The 23,693-nt window shown below is 43.6% G+C and overlaps 1 protein-coding gene across 1 annotated transcript in view; it reads left to right on the forward strand.

Moving 5' to 3' along the window:
- SRPX2 (sushi repeat containing protein X-linked 2) overlaps nucleotides 1-23,693 on the forward strand; it is a 96,086-nt gene that overhangs the window by 31,894 nt on the left and 40,499 nt on the right. The window contains exon 3 of the mRNA XM_082262558.1: nucleotides 20,466-20,549. Coding sequence (XP_082118684.1) covers nucleotides 20,466-20,549 — 84 coding nt within the window. The remainder of the gene's footprint in view (nucleotides 1-20,465; nucleotides 20,550-23,693) is intronic.

The following is a 23,693-nucleotide window of genomic DNA, read 5'->3' on the forward strand; positions in this document are numbered from 1 at the left end:
GAAGATCCTTCCTAGACAAAGGATCATGAGAAGATGCTTCCCAGACCAAGGATCCTGAGAAGATGCTTCCCAGGCCAAGGATCCTGAGAAGATGCTTCCCAGACCAAGGATCCTGAGAAGATGCTTCCCAGGCCAAGGATCCTGAGAAGATGCTTCCCAGACAAAGGATACTGAGAAGATGCTTCCAAGACAAAGGATCCAGAGAGGGTGCTTTCCAAACAATGGATCCAGAGAGCATGCTTCTTGGACAACAGATCCTTAGAGAGTGCTGCCCAGACAATTAATCCAGAGATAGTGCTTTCTGGACAATAGTTCCGATGAATATGCTTCTTGGATGATAGAGCTAAAGAGGGTACTTGCCATACTATGTATTCAAAGATAGTGCTTCCCAGACATTGAATCCAGAGCGCTTGCTTCCTAGACAATGGATCCAAAGAGCGTGCTTCATAGACAGTGGATCAAGAGAATGTGTTTCCTGACAATGGAATTAGACAGGGTGCCTTCCAGACAATTAATCTAGAGAGGCTGCTTTCTGAAAAATGGATCCAGAGAGGGTTCTTCCCAGACAATGTAGCCAAAGACGGTGGTTCCTTGATAGTGGATTTAGAGAAAGTGTATCACTGACAATAGATACAGAGAGGGTGCTTACCGGACAATGGATTCAGAGAGGGTGCTTCCTGACAATGGCTCTAGAGAGGGTTCAATGAATTCAAAGAAGGTACTTCTAGGAAAATGGATCCAGAGAGGGTGCTTCCCAGATAATGGATCCAAAAAATATTCTTCTCAGACAATAAATCCAAAGAAAGTGCTTCCCGGATAAAAGATCCAAAGAAAGTATTTCCCAGACAATGTATCCAAAGAAAGTGCTTCCCGGACAATAAATCCAAAGAAACTGCTTCCCAGACAATGTATCCAAACATGGTGCTTCCCAGACAGTGGATCCAGAGAGGGTGCTTCCTGGACAGTGAATTCAGAGTGGGCGCTTCCCAAACAATAGATCTGCTTTTGGAGATTAGACCCATTGTCAGGAAACACCCTGTTTGAGTTCAGAGAGAGCGAGTGCTTTCCACACAAAGGATCCAGAGAAGTTACTTCCAGGACAATGAATGGCAATGAGTTCCACATTGTGGGTGCTGCATGATAGAATGTAAGATATCCCAAAAAATGTAAAATGACTCTAGAAACATTTATTTTCTTTGAGAAGCGAAGGGAGTGTGGGGGGAGTACGGGTAACAAGAAGTTTTGTCACAGAAGCAATGACCAAGTTATATGGGGCTGTAAGAAAGTAGGACAATTTTAAAGGAGATTATTTTTTGAATTGGTGGCCAATGTAAAGAGCGAAGACGTGGGGTGATGTGGCTGGTGGGTGAGTAGTCTGGCTGCTGCATTCTTTACCACCCGCAAACAATGGACTTTTTTTTTTAGGAAGACCATAGTAGAGGGTTTTGCAGTAATCCAATCTATATGACACAAAGGCAATGGATTAATTTAGGCACATCATTGGCTGGAATCAAATATTTGATTCCTAGAATATTCCTAAGATAGAGGAAGGAGGACCTGGTGGCAGCTGATACCTGTTGCTTAATCATAGGTCAGTGTCAGGGGCTGACTGGCAACTTTCAGCCCAGGGGGCAAGTACAAACCATAGGCCCATGGTGCAGTGACTCGGCCCCCCTCCCACTCCCTCTCTTTCTGCCCTCCTCCTGACCCCCATTCCAGGCTGAAGCTCCGCTCCAGGTATTCTCTACTCACCGGCCGAATCTGGTTTCCCGACCTGGCCACCAGGGGCAGTTGGGGGGGGGGCTGTCCAGAGGAGGAGAGTCTTCAGTGGGGCATGGAACCAGCCTCTGCTCAGAAAAAGCTTACACCATCCATGCTGGGGGGGGGGGGGGGTGTGCTGCACTCTGTCCTTGTCTTTATCCTGCACTCAGCAGGCCAGCAGTGGGGACTTTTTACTTCTCTTCACCAGGAATCATTTAGGCATGTCAGTGGCAGAAGCAGTGCAGCCTTGTTATGGGGCATCAGAGTGGCCCAGGGGGCAATTGCCACCCTGCCCCCTGGCCCAGTCCTCCCCTGGTCAGTGTCCAGGATCACTAGACGCGGTCTGAGAAGATAAAATTTGTATTTCTAGGTTTTAAACCACCTCATTTCAGTAGAGCTAGGTACACAGTGATAAGATAGTAAAGTGCAAAACCTCAAAATCAGTCACCAGCTGGAAAAAAACAGCTATTTCCCAATTCACATGCTGTGTATTATAGTGAAAAACTCTAAATAAAAAAAAAAATTAAAAAAAGTTTTTTTTTCCTCTTTCCTAGTTTTAATTTAAGGATGAAAACAAATGTTCCCTGACCGGGAATCGAACCCGGGCCGCGGCGGTGAGAGCGCCGAATCCTAACCACTAGACCACCAGGGAAAGCTGAAGGGTGATTGTTTTGGGTAAAGTAGAGAGGGATTAGACTGCCTTTCAGTATTTATTGCTGTCTGTGTCCCTATTATGGAGATTCATCCTCTCTATTTATCCTGGTGATTATCTCAAGGACTAAAAGTAAAAAAAAATTCTACATTTTAGCTTGTCACCAGATCAGTGGTCACTAACGACCCCTTGCTGCCTGGCCACACCACAAGCTTCTCCCTAACACCCATACGTCAACCCCCCATCCCCCTCCAATGCTACCCATCCCCCTGTTCTACAAACACCAATCCACCACTGCACTTTCCATCTAAGGAAATTGCATGAAAAGGGACTTCTCCAGTATGGATCCATGATGTGACCCTAAAACCCCCTTCAACAGAGGGGAATTAGCTCAAATGGTAGAGCGCTCGCTTAGCATGTGAGAGGTAGCGGGATCGATGCCCGCATTCTCCATGATCTTTTTGCACGTGCAAGAATAATATCATTTTTAAATGTTTTTATTGGATATGTTTTAAAGCAGTAAGTAAAAAATATATATATATATATATATATATTTTTTTTTTTAATTGTCTGTCTTTTTTAGTTATAGCACAAAAAATAAAAAAATGCAGTGCTGATCCCTAACCACCAATAGAAAGCTCTATTTGTGGGAAATAAAAAGAAATACAATATATTTATGTACAGCGTCGCACGACCGTGCAATTGTCAGTTAAAGTAACACAGTGCCGTATTGCAAAAAACGGCCTGGTCTTGAAGAGGATAAATCTTCCAGAGGTTAAGTGGTTAAGGAACTTATAGAAAGAAAAGTAATATTCCCTGACCGGGAATCAAAATCAGGCCGCGGTGGTGAGAGCGCCAAATCCAAACAAGGCAGGCGCACTAACAGGACACCTTGGATTAGCCTCATTCTTTTATGGAGTATGGGAGCTGCCACATATCTTGATAGGCTATGAGGATTATGTATTAAATATATCTGCCTCAAGACCAACCTTGGACTTCTATGGGATGGTCTCTCCCCCCTTTATACATTGTATTTGGGATATCCAGCTATATTTATGACCCTAATTTTGGGATTTGCTTAACTTGATTGACAAGAACCCATCTTGCTGTGAATGCATGATGCATACATTGCAGACCAAGCAATTATATTCTCCCATTAGCACAAAGAGGGAACAACTCCTATACAAGTACAATACAAGAAAGACATTCAATGTTTGATCTGGAGATTTTTTTCTGATCATTGGTGGTCCGTCGGTCCTGCCCATCCATGGTCCATTATATAGTGGGAAATACCGGTCTTCTCTGGTCTGTCTGGCCCTGAGGAAACCCCATGCGAAATGCGTCGGCTTGCTGGGACCTGTCAGGATCCGGACTGGTAGCAGGAGCGGTGTAGGGAATGGATCCTCTGTGTCAGTGAGGGAATGGCGTGGACCGTACCGGAGGATTGGTTCTAAGTAGTTACTGGTTTTCACCAGAGCCTGCCGCAAGGCGGGATGGTCTTGCTGCGGCGGTAACTACCAGGTCGTGTCCTCCGGTAGCGGCTCAACCTCACTGAGTGCTGAGACAGGCGTAGTACAAAAGGGACAGGCAGAGACGTAGTCAGACGTAGCAAAGGTCAGGGCAGGCAGCACAGGTTCAGAGGCGGTAACCGTTAGCAAAGGGTTCGGCAACAGGCAAGGGATTACACAAATAACACTTTCACTAGAGCACTGAGGCAACAAAGATCTGGCAAGGGCAGGAAGGGGCAGGTCACTTATATATGAAACAAGAAACAGGAAGGGAGGTTTGGACCAGGCACCAATTACTGGTGCACTGGCCCTTTAAATTTCAAACAGGCGGCGCGCGCGCCCTATGGTGCAGGGATGCGTGCGCCGGGAACCACGTGAGCGGGGAGTGGAGGAGAGAGCCGGAGCGGGCACAGGTGAGTGGATCTGGGACGAACGCCGCGAGCGCTCCGGTCCAGGAGCAGGGACCGGAGCGTTCAGCGTTACAGGACCCCTAGACTGTTTTTCCACCAGAGACCCTATAACATCATGGATGGGTCCTTGATACCCCCTTATGGGAAAGTATTTCTGCACTAATGTACCTTTTTAATTCTGTGTTGTATTGATGTCGGGTTATATACCCTAATGTCATATATGTTTTTCAAGTTATACCAATAAACAAGTTTTTTTTATATATAATTGATTGTTGTTTTTGATCGTCCTTCTCCCAATTGGCCTAGAAAGCCCCATCTTTTCTTTCTATGTTGTTTTGCATCAATAGGGGTAGGGGCCTGCCTACACGGTAACATTTTTTCTAAGATAAATCTTCCGGAGGTTAAGTGGTTAAGGAATTTATAGAAAGAAAAGGAATATTCCCTGACTGGGAATTCAAATCAGGCAGCCGTGGTGAGAGAGCCAAATCCTAACCACTAGACCACCAGGGAAAGGTGAGAGAATACATTTTTAGATTTGGATAGGAGTGGAAAAGGAGTAGAACACCGGTCATGTTTTTTTTTTTTTTTTTTGCTGTCTGTGCCCCCGTTAGGAAGATCCCCCTCTCTATTTATCCTGGTGATTATCTCCAAATGTAAAAGTGACAAAAAATCCTTAAGTTTGATTTGGCACCAGAACAGTGATTTTTCACCTGTAAGTATCTGAATTTGACGTAATACCAGCCTCTTGCAGTCCCTGTACAAAGCAGCTTTTAGGCTTCCAAACGCTGGTGAGGGACACAGATGGCGGACTTTGGTAAGTATTAAAAGAGGCTTTACAAGGAATTGCACCTTCAATACCTGCTACATAAATGAGAGGGAAAGACTGGAGAGCTTTGCCCAGAGATTGACCTCCTCCTAAAGAGTTTTCTAATTGGTTTTTGGTAAATTATATTTATTTTTAAACAAATGTTTCATATGTGTTTTTCCTAAATTCTTTATATGTACACACATTTATTTCTTATTTAACCTTCACCTCCCTTCCCCCAATCACTAACGACCCCTTGAAGCCTGCCCACACCACAAGCCTCCCCCTAACACCCATCCATCTACCCCCCATTCCCCCTCCAATTCTACCCAACCTCAAATTCTAAAAACCACAAACACCCAACCTTGATGCCTGCCCACACCACAAACCTCTCCCTAACACCCATCCAATTCTACCCAACCTCCTGTTCTACAATCCACAAACACCAATCCGCCTCTTCACTCTCCACCAAAGGAAATTGCATGAAAAGGGACTTCACCAGTATGGATCCATCATGTGACCCTTGAGCATTCATCAATGAAGGGGAATTAGCTCAAATGGTAGAGCGCTCGCTTAGCATGTGAGAGGTAGCGGGATCGATGCCCGCATTCTCCAATCTTGTTTTATCATGTGCAAGAATAATATAATTTTTCAAAATATTGCAGTGAGTAAACCTAAAAGAACAAGTTAAGTTTGCATGGGAAATTAATATATCTTACAGTTAGGTGCAATGAAAACTATATAAATGAACTTAGCAAATAGAGAAGTGGGGGAAGGGCAAAGGAAGGTCAGTATACTGTATGTAAGAGGACTTGACCAGTAGGTGTCCCACCACAGCCCTTCGTTAGGTGAATTAGCTCTAATGGTGGAGCCACTTCCTTAGCATGTGAGAGGTAGCGGGATTGGTGCCCACATTCTCCAGTCTTTTTTGAATGCTAAACTAGCGAAAGATCTATTTTGTATAAATATTCTGTACCAACTGAAAATGATGTAGTTCTTTTTCAGGCCAATCATAGTAGAGAGAGGTGCAGTAATCCATCCTGGATAATACAAATGCATGGATTCCTCTGGAATCAGATGTTTGATTCTTGTAATATTCCCAAGGAGGACTGGAGAGCTTTGCCCAGAGATTGACCTCCTCCTAAAGAGTTTTCCTTAATTTTGAGTTGGCTCCAGAACAGTGATTTTTCAAGTGTGAGTATCGGAATTTGACCTAATACCAGCCTCTTGCAGTCCCTGTACAAAGCATCTTTTAGGCTTCCAAACGCTGGTGAGGGACACAGATGGCGGACTTTGGTAAGTATTAAAAGAGGCTTTACAAGGAATTGCACCTTCAATACCTGCTACATAAATGAGAAGGAAGGACTGGAGAACTTTGCCCAGAGATTGACCTCTTCCTAAAGAGTTTTCTAATGGTTTTGGATTAATTTTATTTATTTTTTAACGAATGTTTCATATATGTTTTTCCTAAATTCTTTATATGTACACACATGTATTTCTTATTTAACCTTCACCTCCCTTCCCCCAATCACTAAAGACCCCTTGATGCCTGCCCACACCACAAGCCTCTACCTAAAGCCTCGTACACACGCAATGAATTTCCGCTGACCGGTCGTCCATCTTTTGTCCAGAGTGGTGTCTGTTGGTTGGAATGTGCTCTAGACTGCACACAAATTTTCCCGTACGACAGAATTCTACTTCAGAAGTGACGTCATGTGTTGGATTGCTTTGTATGTGTTCTTTCATCTCTGAGCATGCCTAGTCTTGCTCATAAGATTTTTCCCCATCGAAATCTGTACTGACTGCATGAAAATCGGACGTGTTTTGACGGAGGATTTTTTCGGCCGAAAAGTCGGAGTCGGTTGTCGAGAGCACCATACTAATGGAATTAGCTCAAATGGTAGAGCGCTTCCTTAGCATGTGGGGTCGTTAGCCAATCACTAACGACCCCTTGATGCCTGCCCACACCACAAGCCTCTACCTAAAGCCTCGTACACACGCAGCGAATTTCCGCTGACCGGTCGTCCATCTTTTGTCTAGAGTGGTGTCTGTTGGTTGGAATGTGCTCTAGACTGCACACGAATTTTCCCGCATGACAGAATTCTACTTCAGAAGTGACGTCATGTGTTGGATTGCTTTGTATGTGTTCTTTCATCTCTGAGCATGCCTAGTCTTGCTCATAAGATTTTTCCCCATCGAAATCTGTTCTGGCTGCATGAAAATCGGACGTGTTTTGACGGAGGATTTTTTCGGCCGAAAAGTCGGAGTTGGTTGTCGAGAGCACCATACTAACAAGCCGAAAATCGTCAGATCGGTCGTCGGACGAAAATTTCCAGATGAATTTCCACTTGTGTGCATGGGCCTTTACACCTATCCAATTCTACCCAACCTCCTGTTCTACAATCCACAAACACCAATCCACCTCTTCACCTTCCACCAAAGGAAATTGCATAAAAAGGGACTCACCAGTATGGATTCATCATGTGACCCTAGAACATCCAACAATGTAGGGGAATTAGCTCAAATGGTAGAGCGCTCGCTTAGCATGTGAGAGGTAGCGGGATCGATGCCCGCATTCTCCAATCCTATTTTGCATATGCAAGCATAATATATATCATTTTGCATAAAATATTGCAGAGTGTAAATCTAAAAGAAAAATTTAAGTTTGCATGGGAAATTAATATATATTACGGTTAGGTGCAATGAAAACAATATAAATGAACTTTCTTAGCGAATAGAGAAGTGGGGGAAGAGCAAAGGAAGGTCAGTATATGTAAGAGGACTTGACCAGTAGGTGTCCCACTTTAGCTCCCCATAGGGAAATTAGCTCAGATGGTGGCGTGCTTGCTTAGCATGCAAGAGGTAGCAGGATTGATGTCCGCATTCTCCAATCTTTTTTTTTGAATTCCATAACTATCTAAGATCTACAGTGCCTTGCGAAAGTAATCGGCCCCCTTGAACTTTGCAACCTTTTGCTACATTTCAGGCTTCAAAACATAAAGATATAAAACTGTAATTTTTTGTGAAGAATCAACAACAAGAAGGACACAATCATGAAGTGGATCGAAATTTATTGGACATTTCAAACTTTGTTAACAAATAAAAAACTGAAAAATTGGACGTGCAAAATTATTCAGCCCCTTTACTTTCAGTGCAGCAAACTCTCTCCAGAAGTTCAGTGAGGATCTCTGAATGATCCAATGTTGACCTAAATGACTAATGATGATAAATAGAATCCACCTGTGTGTAATCAAGTCTCCATATAAATGCACCTGCACTGTGATAGTCTCAGAGGTCCGTTTAAAGCGCAGAGAGCATCATGAAGAACAAGGAACACACCAGGCAGGTCCGAGATACTGTTGTGGAGAAGTTTAAAGCCGGATTTGGATACAAAAAGATTTCCCAAGCTTTAAACATCCCAAGGAGCACTGTGCAAGGGATAATATTGAAATGGAAGGAGTATCAGACCACTGCAAATCTACGAAGACCTGGCCGTCCCTCTAAACTTTCAGCTCATACAAGGAGAAGACTGATCAGAGATGCAGCCAAGAGGCCCATGATCACTCTGGATGAACTGCAGAGATCTACAGCTGAGGTGGGAGACTCTGTCCATAGGACAACAATCAGTCGTATACTGCACAAATCTGGCCTTTATAGAAGAGTGGCAAGAAAAAAGCCATTTCTTAAAGATATCCATAAAAAGTGTCCTTTAAAGTTTGCCACAAGCCACCTGGGAGACACCAAACATGTGGAAGAAGGTGCTCTGGTCAAATGAAACCAAAATCAAACCTTTTGGCAACAATGCAAAACGTTATGTTTGGCGTAAAAGCAACACAGCTCATCACCCTGAACACACCATCCCCACTGTCAAACATGGTGGTGGCAGCATCATGGTTTGGGCCTGCTTTTCTTCAGCAGGGACAGGGAAGATGGTTAAAATTGATGGGAAGATTGATGGAGCCAAATACAGGACCATTCTGGAAGAAAACCTGATGGAGTCTGCAAAAGACCTGAGACTGGGATGGAGATTTGTCTTCCAACAAGACAATGATCCAAAACATAAAGCAAAATCTACAATGGAAGGGTTCACAAATAAACATATCCAGGTGTTAAAATGGCCAAGTCAAAGTCCAGATCTGAATCCAATCGAGAATCTGTGGAAAGAACTGAAAACTGCTGTTCACAAACGCTCTCCATCCAACCTCACTGAGCTCGAGCTGTTTTGCAAGGAGGAATGGGCAAAAATTTCAGTCTCTCGATGTGCAAAACTGATAGAGACATACCCCAAGTGACTTACAGCTGTAATCGCAGCAAAAGGTGGCGCTGCAAAGTATTAACTTAAGGGGCTGAATAATTTTGCACGCCCAATTTTTCAGTTTTTTATTTGTTAAAAAAGTTTGAAATATCCAATTAATTTCGTTGCACTTCATGATTGTGTCCTACTTGTTGTTGATTCTTCACAAAAAAATGACAGTTTTATATCTTTATGTTTGAAGCCTGAAATGTGGCAAAAGGTCACAAAGTTCAAGGGGGCCGAATACTTTTGCAAGGCACTGTATTTTGTATAAAGTATTCTGTACCAACTGCAAACAATGTAGTTCTTTCTCAGCCCAATCATAGTAAAGAGAGCTGCAGTAATCCATCCTGGATGATACAAATGCATGGTTTCATGTTGAATCAGATGTTTGATTTTTGTAATATTCCCAAGATGGTGGAAGGAGGACCTGGTGGCACCTAATACTGTAGTATACCTGTTGTTCAATCAATAGGTAAACGTCCAGGATTGCACCTAGGCTGTCCACATGGTCAGAGAATATAAAATTTGTATTCCCAGAGCTTGAACCACCATAAGTGATGAGTGACTCATTCCATGAGATCTGGACTTGCAAAGGATGGTAAAATACAAAACCACAAATCCAACACCAGCGTGATAAAAACAGCCATTTCCCATTACCTGTTGATGATGGTTGCAGTTCTGTTACTTTTCCACTTCCTGTAACATGCTAAGCTGTGCTGCAAAAGTTGCAGTTACAGGAAATCCCAGTCTTGGCTGCTAAGTGATCAGAGCGCTGGCCAATCAACTAACAGGAAATCAATACCCAAAATTTACCATATTGGTCTAAAATGATTAAGACATTAGATTTTTTACATTGTTTTTTTATTAGAAAATTTATCTGTAGGCATCCCCCTTCAGGCCATCCAAGACACCACCAGGAAGGGGAATTAGCTCAAATGGTAGAGCGCTCGCTTAGCATGTGAGAGGTAGCGGGATCGATGCCCGCATTCTCCAATCCTATTTTGCATGTGCAAGCATAAAATATTGCAGTGAGTTTACATACATCTTAACCACTTCCCGCCCGCCCTATAGGCAATTGACGGCGGGAAGGTGGTTGTATTATCCTGAACCGGCGTCTTATGACGTTGGGCAGAATAATGCGCTCTGCGCTTCTGCCTATCAGTGCCCATCAGTGCCGCCTATCAGTAGCCATCAGTGACGCCTATGAGTGCCCATCAGTGCCGCCTATCAGTGGCCACCAATGCTGCATATCAATGCTACCCATCAGTACCACAGATTAGTGCCCATCAGTGCCGCCTATCAGTGGCCATCAATGCTACCCATCAGTACCACAGATTAGTGCCCATCAGTGCTGCATATCAGGGCCGCCTATCAGTGCCCATCAGTGCTGCATATTAGTGCCACCCCATCAGTGCCACCCCCATCAGTGCCTCCTCATCAGTGCAGGAAAAAACGTATCTATTTACAAAATTTTATAACATAAACAAAAAACTTTTTTTTTTTTCAAACTTTTCAGTCTTTTTTTATTTGTGTACCAAAAAAGAAAAAACCTTGCGGTGATCAAATACCACCAAAAGAAACCTCTATTTGTGGGAAAAAAATGACATAAATTTGGTTTAGGTACAGCGTTGCATGACCGCGCAATTGTCATTCAAAATGCAACAGCGCTAAAAGCTGAAAATTGGCCTGGGAGGGAAGGGGGTGAAAGTGCCCAGTATTGAAGTGGTTAAAGTGCAACTCCATCTTTTCTATTACACGATGAGAATGAGCAAGAGTCTGATTTGGTGGCAAAACCTTTTTGAAACATTTGGATAGAGTGGGGAAGGGTTGGACCCTCCTTCAAGATTTTATTGCTGTCTGTGTTCCCACTGGGGAGGTTCATCCCTTTAGTTGTGGTTGTGACCACAATGTAATGCCATCAGATAGAGGCAAGTGGTTGGTGTGGGCACGGAGGGCAATGCTGGATCCACCAGTCGTCACTCCCAGAAGAAACGCTGGTGAGGGACACAGATGGCGGACTTCGGTACGTATCGAAATAGTCTTCACAAGGAATTGTACCATCAATAACTGCTGAATGGATGAGAGGGAAGGACGGGAGAGCTTTGCCCAGAGATTGACCTCCTTTTAAAGAGTTTTCAAATGGTTTTGGGTCATTTTTCTTTATTTTTAAACTAATGTTTTTTATATGTTTTTCATGAAATACTTTATATATATATATACACACACATACACACACACATTTATTTCTGGTTTGACCTTCACCTCCCTTCCCCCAATCACTAACGACCCCTTGATGCCTGCCCACACCACAAGCCTCCCCCTAACACCCATCCATCAACCCCCGATCCCCCTCCAATGCTACCCACCCTCCTGTTCCACAAACATCCATCCACCTCTTCATTTTCTGCCAAAGGAAAGTTCATAAAACGAGACTTTACCAGTATGGATTTCTTATGTGACCCTAGAACATCCATCAACAGAGGGGAACTCAAGAGGGGAAAGCTTGAAGAAGCTTGTGCTTTTTTGTGCTCTTTTGCACATTTTTATTGAGCTTCTTTGAGCTTTATTGAGCATGAGGGTTTTTTTTCACAAACCCTCCCCTAAGCTAATTTTCCTTTTTTTTGTGAGTTTTCAAGCTTTTTCTAGCTTTTATGAGCCTTTTTTATGCTTTTTCACACTGCTTTTTCATGCGTTTTTGGTGGAGTTTTCTTTTCTGTCTGTAGGAGCATATTATGCCTGTAAACTCCTGAAGAAGCCATAGTGTGCATGGACACCTTGGCTAACATAGAAGGGAGTTTCCAGGCAGAAAAAAAATTAGAGCTTAACCACTTTACGTCTGCTCACAGTAATATTACTGCGGCAGAGTGGCTCGTTATCGTCTGACGACGTAGTACTACGTCGTCAGACACTCCCCCTTCTGGGCGGCGCTTGCGCGCCGCCGGAGGCTCGCTCCCGCTGTTTTCATTCACAGCGGGAGTCGGGCCAGGGGAGGAGCAGCGGCGATCGCGCTGCTCTTACCTGATCGTCGGGGATCGAGTCTGGAGATCCGCCCGCTGTGTGTAAACATCTCCATAGTGACAGGGAGTGACAGATCGGACTGTTCAGCATAGCTGGACATCCGATCTGTCCATGACTCACTCAGTCACCTCCCCCCCTACACGTCAGTAAGCACCAGGCATACATTAACCTCTCCCTCTCCAATAAAATTAACCCCTTCCCTGCCAGTGTCATTTTTACAGTAACAGTGCATATATATAGCACTGATTACTGCAGTAATGTCACTGGTACCCCCAAAAGTGTCAAAAATGTCAGTCAAGGGTCCGATCTGTCCGCCGCAATGTCGCAGTCCCGCAAAAAAAATCGCAGATCGCCGCCATTACGCGTTAAAAAAAAAAACACCAAAAATGACAGAAATCTTTCCCTTTGTTAGTAAACGCAATAACTTTTGCGCAAACCAATCAAAATACGCTTATTGCGATTTTTTTTTACCAAACATATGTAGCATAAAACAAATTGGCCAATTTTTTTTAAAAAAATTGGTTTTTACATCTTTTTTGGGGGGAATTTCATATAAAAAATGTTAAAAATATTGTTATTTTTTCAAAATAAACGCTCTTTTTTTGTTTATAGCGCAAAAAGTAAAAATCGCACAGGTGATCAAATACCACCAAAAGAAAGCTCTGTTTGTGGGAAAAAAAGGACGTAAATTTCATTTAGGTACAGCGTCGCACGACCGCGCAATTGTCAGTTGAAGTCGCACAGCGCCGAATCGCAAAAAGTGGCCTGGATGGAAGACAGCAAAATCCTCCGGTGGTAAAGTGGTTAAAAAAGCTCAAAAGCCTGTGGGAGCCGCTTCTTTGAGCTTCTTTGAGATGCAGTGTGCATGAGCCCTGAAAGTTGTTTGGGCATTCATATGTCTCATGCAAATTAATATACGCTCATTGGGATTTTTTTTACCATATTGGTCTAAAATGATTAAGAAATTCAATTTTTTACATTGTTTTTTATTAGAAAATTTGTCTGTAGGCATCCCCCTTGAGACCATCCAAGACACCACCAGGAAGGGGAATTAGCTCAAATGGTAGAGCGCTCGCTTAGCATGTGAGAGGTAGCGGGATCGATGCCCGCATTCTCCAAGTGTTTTTTAATTTACTACTTCACACTTTGTAAAATATTTTGTTTAACTATTTGCCAACTGCAATATGTATATATATATACTGCAGTTTGCAAGTGGTTTACTTACTATTTTTATTTTTTCAGCCAGCGACTGGCTTTCTCATAAAAGTGTATGAAGCAGCTAATTGGCCACTGGATTGCTTTCAGAAACAGCAGAGACATCCCCCCCTCCTCCTCCTGCCACTTGCTGGTGCTTCTTGGGCTTACCATTTTTATCAATGCGCCCATGAAATGATCTGATGGGTCACGTGGCTGGCCATAGAGACCAGATCATCTCTGATCACCTCTATGTCCCTGGAGGACCGGAGCGACACCATAACGTCATTTTTACATTGCTTGTAACAGGAATGAAAGTGATAAAAAAATAAATAAATAAATAAAAGGACAGTGTAAAAATATAAAATAAAAGCAACAGTAAAACATTTTTTTTAAAGCAAAAGATTAACTCTATGGTCTTGGAGGACCGGAGTGACACCATAATGTCACTTTTACATTACTTATAACAGGAATAAAAGTGATAAAAAAAAAAAAAATAAATAAATAAAAGGACAGTGTAAAAATATAAAATAAAAGCGAATGTAAAACATTTTTTTTAAAGCAAAAGATTAACTCTATGGTCTTGGAGGACCGGAGCGACACCATAACGTCACTTTTACATTACTTATAACAGGAATAAAAGTGATAAAAAAAATAAAATAAATAAAAGGACAGTGTAAAAATATCAAATAAAAGCGAAAGTAAAACATTTTTTTCAAAGCAAAAGATTAAGGCCCCGTTCACATCGGGGTGACGCTACTTCGCACCGCGCTGTGACCTCGGAGCAGCCGCCACGGACTTCATAACATTGAAGTCTATGGCGGTCGCCTCCTGGTCGCCCCGAAGAAGCTCCGGACCCTTTTTCTAAGTCGGAGCGACTTGTGTCGCTCCTATTAGAACGGGTCCGCAGCTTCCCTATGGAAGGCGACCTACGGCGACCTGTGAGTCCTGTGAGACCTGTGAACCTCTGGTCTTGGAGGACCGGAGCTACACCATAATGCCATTTTTACATTTCTTATAACAGGAATTAAAGTGATAAAAAATTTTTTAAAAATTAAAAGGACAGTGTAAAAATAAAAAATAAAAGCGAAAGTAAATAATTTTTTTTCAAAGCAAAAGATTACCTCTATGGTCTTGAAGGACCTAAAGAGACGCTATGACGTCACTTCTGGTCTGGGACGAAAGTAAACTTTTTTTTTTTTTAAACAAAAGATCATTTTTTTTTTTGGGTCTTTTGTTTTTAAAGGTAGAGAAGAGATCTTGGGTCTTATTGAACCCAGATCTCTCCATAAAGAGGATATGTCTTCCCTTTTTTTTCTTTTACAAGAGATGTTTATATTGCTTTTAGTAGGAATAAAAGTGATCCAAAAAAAAAAAAAAATGTCAAAAGACAGTGTAAAAATAAAACATTAAAAAATGAAAAAAAAATAATAATAATTTAAAGCTAAAGTAAACAATGTTTTTTAAAAATAAAATATCAAAAAAAAAAAAAAAATTTTTTTAACCACTTGCCGACCGCCGCATAACTATCTACGTCGGCGGTCAGCCCCTCACAGGCAAACTAACGTAGGGCTACGTTGCTTGCTTGTGAGGGTCTAGGGAGCGAGCGCGCGGCGCCGGAGGCACGCTCCCGCTCCCGCGTGGTCATGGACCCCCCCCCCCCCGCGCGTGTGACCAGCGGACCCGATGTCCGCCGGCCACTCGGCGATTGGCGGGGGAGAGGGAGAATGTCAGGCAGCTTGTGTAAACAAGCCACCTGTCATTCTCCTCGCTGTAAAGACACTGATCACATGGATCTACTATGTAGATCCGTTGATCAGTGTCCTTACAGCTCAAGCCACAGCCAATCACAGTAGAAAGCACGCCCCTAGGGACACACACAGCCCCTCCCTCCCAAATAAAGTTAACCCCTTCACTACCAGTGTATTTTTACAGTAACAGTGCATATATATAGCACTGATTACTGTAGAAATGTCACTGGTAACCCCAAAAGTGTCAAAAATGTCAGTGAAGGGTCCGATCTGTCCGCCGCAATGTCGCAGTACCGCAAAAAAAATCGCAGATCGCCGCCATTACGCGTTAAAAAAAAAACAACAAAAATGACAAAAATCTTTCCCTTTGTTAGTAAACGCGATAACTTTTGCGCAAACCAATCAAAATACGCTTTTTGCGATTTTTTTTTACTAAACATAGGTAGCATAAAACAAATTGGCCGAAAATGTTAAAAAATTTTGATTTTTACATTTTTTTGGGGGGGAATTTCATATAAAAAAATGTGAAAAATATTGCTATTTTTGCAAAATTGACGCTCTTTTTTTGTTTATAGCGCGTGATCAAAAAATCGCACAGGTGATCAAATACCACCAAAAGAAAGCTCTGTTTGTGGGAAAAAAAGGACGCCAAATTCGTTTAGGTACAGCGTCGCACGACCGCGCAATTGTCCGTTAAAGTCAGGCAGTGCCGAATCGCAAAATACCCCCTGGTCGGAATGGGGGTAAAATCTTCCGGGGCTTAAGTGGTTAAAGCACTCCTATCCCTCCATGTCCCACGCAGATGGGAATGCATACATAAGTAGCGGACGCATATAGAAACGGTGTTTGCACCACACGTGAGGTATCGCCGCGAACGTTAGATCAACATTTCTATCATTTCAATAATTCCAGCACTAGACCTCCTCTGTAACTCTAAACAGGTAATTTAATTAAATGCAGTGAAATGTAATTTTTCAATATATTTAAAAAAAATGGTGTTTTAAAGACCGTGACAAAAAATATTGCAATGACCGACATTTTATTCTCCAGAGTCTTTGCTAAAAAAATATATATAATGTTTGGGGGTTCTAAGTAGTTTTCTAGGAAAAAATACTGATTTTAACTTGTAAACAAAAAGTGTCCGAAATAGGGCTGGGGCTTAAGTGGTTAAAGTAAGAAGATGAGCCGGTATTATAACTAAATATGGCTGCCAACCTCATGGGAACTTCAGGTACAGTCAGAGCCTAGGCTTCCCTAAGATGGTGCCAGGCATCCTCAGTTGGGGACAACTGATTTTTCTGCTGGGTTCCCCTAGCATCAATATCCAACCTGACCGCTTTATTGACATTCCTAAACAGGATGGGAAAAGCACATGGCAGGCTAATACTCCATCCCCCACTCACACTGCCAGAGAGGGCAACATGCATTATTCACTGCATTTAAAAAAATACTAAACAGTAAGGTTAGCCCATTTTTTTGTATATTGTGAAAGATGATGTTACGCCAAGTAAAGAGATACCCAACATGTTACGGTTTAAAATTGCGCACACCCTTGGAATGGCGACAAACTACGGTCAATAGAGATCTCAATAGGCGACGCTTTAAATTTTTTTAACGGTTACCAGTTTAGAGTTAGAGTGTAGCTCTTTTTTTTTTAAATTATTGCCCACGCTCTGGCGATTGCGGCGATACCTCACGTGTGTGGTTTGAACAGCGATTTCATTCGCAGCTCGACTTCCATATACGTTTTTTTCATGCGCGAGCTAACGGTGACGGGGGCGGCTAAAAAAAATTTTCCTATTTATTTTATTTTCTTTTTTTAAGTTTATTACAGGTTTTTTTTTTTAAAAAAAAATCTGATCAATTTTATTGCTGTCACAAGCAATGTAAACATCCCTTGTGACACCAATATGCAGTGACAGGTACACTTTATGGAGGGATCGAGGGTCTAAAAGACCCCAAACCCCTCCACTGCACTTCCATGTATGCAAAACGCCAAAAACTGCGTTTTTGCATACAGCCGTTTTTTAAATCTGCCGCCTTTTGCAGCACAGTAACCCGGAAGTGACGTCATGGACGCCGCCTCTGGGTTACGTCATCGGAGACCCGATCGAAGCCGTTTCCGGCATTGATCGGGACTCCATCCAGCCGGCTGGGTGCTCCGGTCTCCCGGTGGGACGGGAGGCCCGGGCAAAGTCACGGAAGGTGGTGGGAGGGGGGGACGTCCCCTCCCGCTCACCCGGGTAACGATTGAGCGGCTCCCGAGCCGCATCGGTCTTTACTGACGGAAAGCCTGTAAACCACGGTACCGGGATGGTGTCTCTAGCTAGAGGCATTATTCGGGTATAACACCGCCAAGTTTGTTGACGTACCCCTACGTCACTTTGCGGTAAATGGTTAACTCCACTGCATTTGGGTGGGTGGCTTACCCTGTAATTGACTTTATCTCAACAGTCATTTATCTCACATTAAAATGATGTTCAAATAAGCTTTGCAACTATGACTCAGGATTTGCGCTCACACGCTGAGTTTTCCTTTTAGCTGTTGGCTGTTTCTCATTTACATACGTCATGTGAAGCACATGGCACTTTTCAGAGCCAGACTATCTGATACTTGCATAGGCTGTGATGGGATTTCCATCCATTGTGTGTGAGGAGGTTGGGGAAGGAATGCATGTTGTAAATTTGTATCATTCCAGTCATCATTTTTTCCAAATGTTCTCGGTTTTTGTCAATAAGGCAGAATGACACCACGAAGGGGAAAACTTTCTGCACTCTTTGCTCTGTGCATTGTAATGTGATCTTCAGTGAAGTTCCACAGCTACAATTCTTTATACGATGGCCATGAAATCATTTTGGATTTCTCTTAGGCTTGTTCACATCACACAGTGCTTAATACATACCAGATAATGAGTGTGCGCCATCTACACTGTATTACCAAAAGTATTGGGACGCCTGCCTTTACACACACATGAACTTTAATGGCATCCCAGTCTTAGTCCGTAGGGTTCAATATTGAGTTGGCCCACCCTTTGCAGCTATAACAGCTTCAACTCTTCTGGGAAGGCTGTCCACAAGGTTTAGGAGTGTGTCTATGGGAATGTTTGACCATTTTTCCAGTAGAGCATTTGTGAGGTCAGGCACTGATGTTGGAGAGAAGGCTTGGCTAATTCATCCCAAAGGTGTTCTATCAGTTTGAGGTCAGGACTCACAGGGAAGAAAAGTTCCTACACCCTAAACTCACTCTCTGGCCCTTGGGACACTATTCCTCCCACTGACACCAATGATGGGACACTATTCCTCCCACTGACACCAATGATGGGGCACTATTCCTCCCACTGATACCAATGATGGGGCACTATTCCTCCCACTGACACCAATAATGGGACACTATTCCTCCCACTGACACCAATGATGGGGCACTATTCCTCCCACTGATACCAATGATGGGGCACTATTCCTCCCACTGACACCAATGACGGGGCACTATTCCTCCCACTGATACCAATGATGGGGCACTATTCCTCCCACTGACACCAATGATGGGACACTATTCCTCCCACTGACACCAATGATGGGGCACTAGTCTTTCCACTGACACCAATGATGGGGCACTATTCCTCCCACTGACATCAATGATGGGGCACTATTCCTCCCACTGACACCGATGATGGGGCACTAGTCCTTCCACTGACACCAATGATAGGGCACTAGTCCTTCCACTGACACCAATGATGAGGCACTAGTCCATCCACTGACACCAATGATAGGGCACTAGTCCTTCCACTGACACCAATGATGGGGCACTAGTCCTTCCACTGACACCAATGATGGGGCACTATTCCTCCCACTGACACCAATGATGGGGCACTAGTCCTTCCACTGACACCAATGATGGGGCACTAGTCCTTCCACTGACACCAATGATGGGGCACTAGTCCTTCCACTGACACCAATGATGGGGCACTAGTCCTTCCACTGGCACCAATGATGGAGCACTAGTCCTTCCACTGAAAGAAACCAAGGAAGTGTCCCTGGGGAATTTAACTGGACAAGGCTGGGTAGTAAAAGAGTATGAAGAAATAGGAAAATAGAGTAAAAAGTAACATTTATTGTTTCATATTAAAATGTAAACGTACAATGACAAAAACACATAATTCAATAAAAACTAGAGAATATAGTCACAATGGTATGTTCAAATAGTATTGCATGTAGCCCAATGTGAGAGTGTGGATCACTGGTTCTTGATACAGATGTAAACGTCCAACGTGTTTCGGAATCTAAGTTACGATTCCTTCTTCAGGGAAGTGTGTAGAACATGTAATCACCACTAGTCCTTCCATTGACACCAAAGATAGGGCACTAGTCCTTCCACTGACACCAATGATGAGGCACTAGTCCTTCCACTGACACCAATGATGGGGCACTAGTCCTTCCACTGACACCAATGATGGGGCACTATTCCTCCCACTGACACCAATGATGGGGCACTAGTCTTCCACTGACACCAATGATGGTGCACTAGTCCTTCCACTGACACCAATGATAGGGCACTAGTCCTTCCACTGACACCAATGATGGGGCACTAGTCCTTCCACTGACACCAATGATGGAGCACTATTCCTCCTATTGATACCAATGATGGGGCACTAGTCCTTCCACTGACACCAATGATGGAGCACTATTCCTCCCACTGATACCAATGATGGGGCACTAGTCCTTCCACTAACACCAATGATGGAGCACTAGTCCTTCCACTGACACCAATGATGGGGCATTAGTCCTCCCCTTGACACGAATGATAGGGCACTAGTCCTTCCACTGACACCAATGGGGTACCATTTCTTCCCATAATGCTATAGATAGGGCATTGTTTACCCCCACTAATGCCAGGATATTTTCTATTCCCACCGCCCCCCCCCCCCCCTAAAGTCTAAAGAACAGTAAACTGGCCCTTTGTTTAGGAAAGTTTAGAGACCCCTGCTGTGAATGAATAATGATAATAATTTATCTCTCCACAGGGCCACACAAAATCCCGCTGTGTTTAACATTTTGGGTATTTTGTTACAGGTTCGGGATATGCCTCCGATGAAAGCTACAATAATGAAGTTTATATTGAACAGCGCCCCCCAGCCCGTCAGCCAGATTATCTTGGTAAGATATGGTAACTATCTCATTGTTAATGTAAGATGGCCTATATACCCTACAATATTCACCAACACCTGCCGACTTCCATGGATTTGGGATTTTCCGCCGGAAAGCCGACCGCCGGCTCTAAACAACGGTACCGGGATGATGCCTCTAGCTAGAGGCATCACCCTGGTATAACCCCGCAAAGTCAGCCGACGTAGGTCTACGTGATTTTGCTTGAAGTGGTTAAAGAGGCCAAAAGTGATAAAATAAGAGAAGCTCATAGTACAGCCTTAGTGTAAAAAAGTCTGGTGCGCTACTAAATTGCAAAAAAATTAACAATGTCAATCATGCATACAAAATAGTGTACAAACAATTTAAAACAAATGAAAATGTGAGTAAACAAAGTCTCTGGTTTCTCTTGCAAATCAATATAATGTGTTTTTCATTAACAACTCCACCAGAAAAAAGCTAAATAGATGAATGTGCAAATAAAGTCCAGTGTTAATATAAATTCATATATGAACACTGGACTTTATTTGCACATTCATCTATTTAGCTTTTTTCTGGTGGAGTTATTCACGGAAAACACATTATGTTGATTTGCCAGAGAAACCAGAGACTTTGTTTACTCACATTTTCTTTTTGTTTCAAATTGTTTCAAATTGTTTGTACACTATTTTGTATGCATGATTGACATTGTTCATTTTATTGCAATTTAGTAGCGCACCAGACTTTTTATACACTATTTCATTCATACACCTTCGGTAGCAGCGCACTCACATTTATCAGCGCACTTTTTCATTTATACATAGTACAGCCTTAAGCCCCGTACACACGTACCGATGGTCGGCTTACAAATGTTCCTCTTTTCTCCCCGGGATGTCGGTGTCTGCTGAAAAGTGCAAAGACAGCACAAGGACAGCACAAGAATTTTGTCCGCCGACTGCAGAAGTGATGTCATGTAATGGTTAACTTTCCCTGTGTTTTCTATTTTCTGAGCATGCCCAGTCTTGCAAATCTGCGGTCTGTCGGCCGAATTGTGTACTGACAGGCGAACAATCGTCCGTTCTGGTGTCGGCATACAAATATTTTCATGTTTGCAAGAAAGACTTTTGTCCGCGGATTGTGCGCAGACATCTGTCGGAGGCACCATACTAACACGCGTACAATCGGCAGATCCTTCGTCCACCGACGTTTGTATGCCGACGATCGGTACGTGTGTACGGGCCTTTACATAAACTTTCCTGACTCAGCAATTACCGAGAGGCTCGTTCTCCTCTAAATTCCTGGGCTGAGGGTCAGCACTTAGTCAGAGACTGCTTTGTTGATCTGCATATATTATACATTTTTTTTCTTGTGTTTGATTTTTTAACCACTTCAGTACTGGACACTTTCACCCCCTTCCTGCCCAGTCCAATTTTCAGCTTTCAGCGCCGTCACACTTTGAATGACAATTGCGTGGTCATGCAGCACTGTACCCATATGACATTTTTATCATTTTTTTCCCACACAAATAGAGGTTTCTTTTGGTGATATTTAATCATATTTAACTACTTCCCGCCCGCGCTATAGCCGAAAGACGGCTACAGCGCGGGCTCTAATTTCCGGGAGGCCGTCTTTAAACAGGCTCCCCGCGCGCTCCCGCGAGTGCGCATCGGGGAAAATCTGTGTCGGCCGTGTCCCTTGGACACAGCCAATCACAGATCGTGGTAAATGGCCAATCACAGCGGCCATTTACCTCGTGATCGGACCGTGCAATGAGAGATGATCTCATATGTAAACATATGAGATCATCTCTCATCGCCAGCGCTCCTTCCTCACACAGAGACTGCAGTGTGAGGAAGAGGAGAGCCGATCAGCGGTAAGGGGACACAAAGGAATGTAATCAGGGCACTGATCACCAGTGCCCTGATTACAGAAGAGGGGAAAAAAATGCCATAACTGCCCACAGTGCCCGCCATCAGTGCCCCCCATCAGTGCTGCCAGTCAGTGCCCATAGTGCTGCCAGTCAGTGCCCATCGGTGCCTGCTCATCTAGGCACTGATGGGCACTGACTAGCAGCACTATGGGCACTGAGTGTGGGCACTGATGGTGCTGCCCATCAGTGCTGATCAGTGCCACCCGTCAGTGTCCATCAGTGCCACCCATCAGTGTCCATCAGTGCCGCCTCTCAGTGCCCAGCACTGCCACCTCTCAGTGCCCAGCAGTGCCACATATCAGTACCCAGCAGTGCCACATATCAGTGCCCAGCAGGGCCACCTATTAGTGCTCATCAGTGCCGCCTATCAGTGCTCATCAGTGCCGCCTATCAGTGCCACCTATCAGTGCTCATCAGTGCGGCATATTAGTACCTCCTCATCAGTGCCACCTCATCAGTGCCCATAAGTGCCACCTCATCAGTGCCCATAAGTGCCACCTCATCAGTGCAGCCTATCGGTGCCCATCAGTGCCGCCTCATCAGCGCAGGAGAAAAATGTATTTCTTTTCAAAATTTACTCACAGAAAATAAGAAAAACTTTTTTTTTTTTTTCAAAATTTTTTCTTTTTTTTTGTAAGAAATAAAAAAGCCAGAGGTGATTAAATACCACCAAAAGAAAGCTCTATTTGTGTGAAAAAAATGATAAAAATTTCATATGGGTACAGTGTAGCATGACCGCGCAATTGTCATTCAAAGTGTGAGAGCGCTGAAAGCTGAAAATTGGCCTGGGCAGGAAGGGGGTATAAGTGCCCAGTAGGCAAGTGGTTAAAGCGGAGTTCCGGCCACAAAATCGACATAATTGATTTTGGGCCATCCGCTTGCTATTGGTCACCTGAAAAAGAAACGGATAGTTACGATTTTTTTTTTGTTTACTTACCTTGTTATTGAAGAAAAATATACTCACCTTTCTTCCTCTTCCTCCCTCTGCGGTCGCGGCCCGCGCCGTCACTTCCTCTTTGCATTGATTCCTGGGAGCTGAACGTCATCGCTCCCAGGAATCAATGTGCCTGCACCGGTGTTCCGTGAAAAAACCCTACCCGTGAAAATTCCCTACCCTCGTCACTTCCGGTGCACCTACGTCATGGAACAGCTGAGCAGGTTACCATTGCGCATGCTCAGAGGTCTGGAGGGTAGGGAATTTTCACGGTAGTGTGTTGTAACGTTACACCGCATCAGCTGTTGAAATC

This window comes from Pelophylax lessonae, assembly GCF_965119305.1.
Source record: "Pelophylax lessonae genome assembly, chromosome: 7".
Classification (NCBI taxonomy): domain Eukaryota; kingdom Metazoa; phylum Chordata; class Amphibia; order Anura; family Ranidae; genus Pelophylax; species Pelophylax lessonae.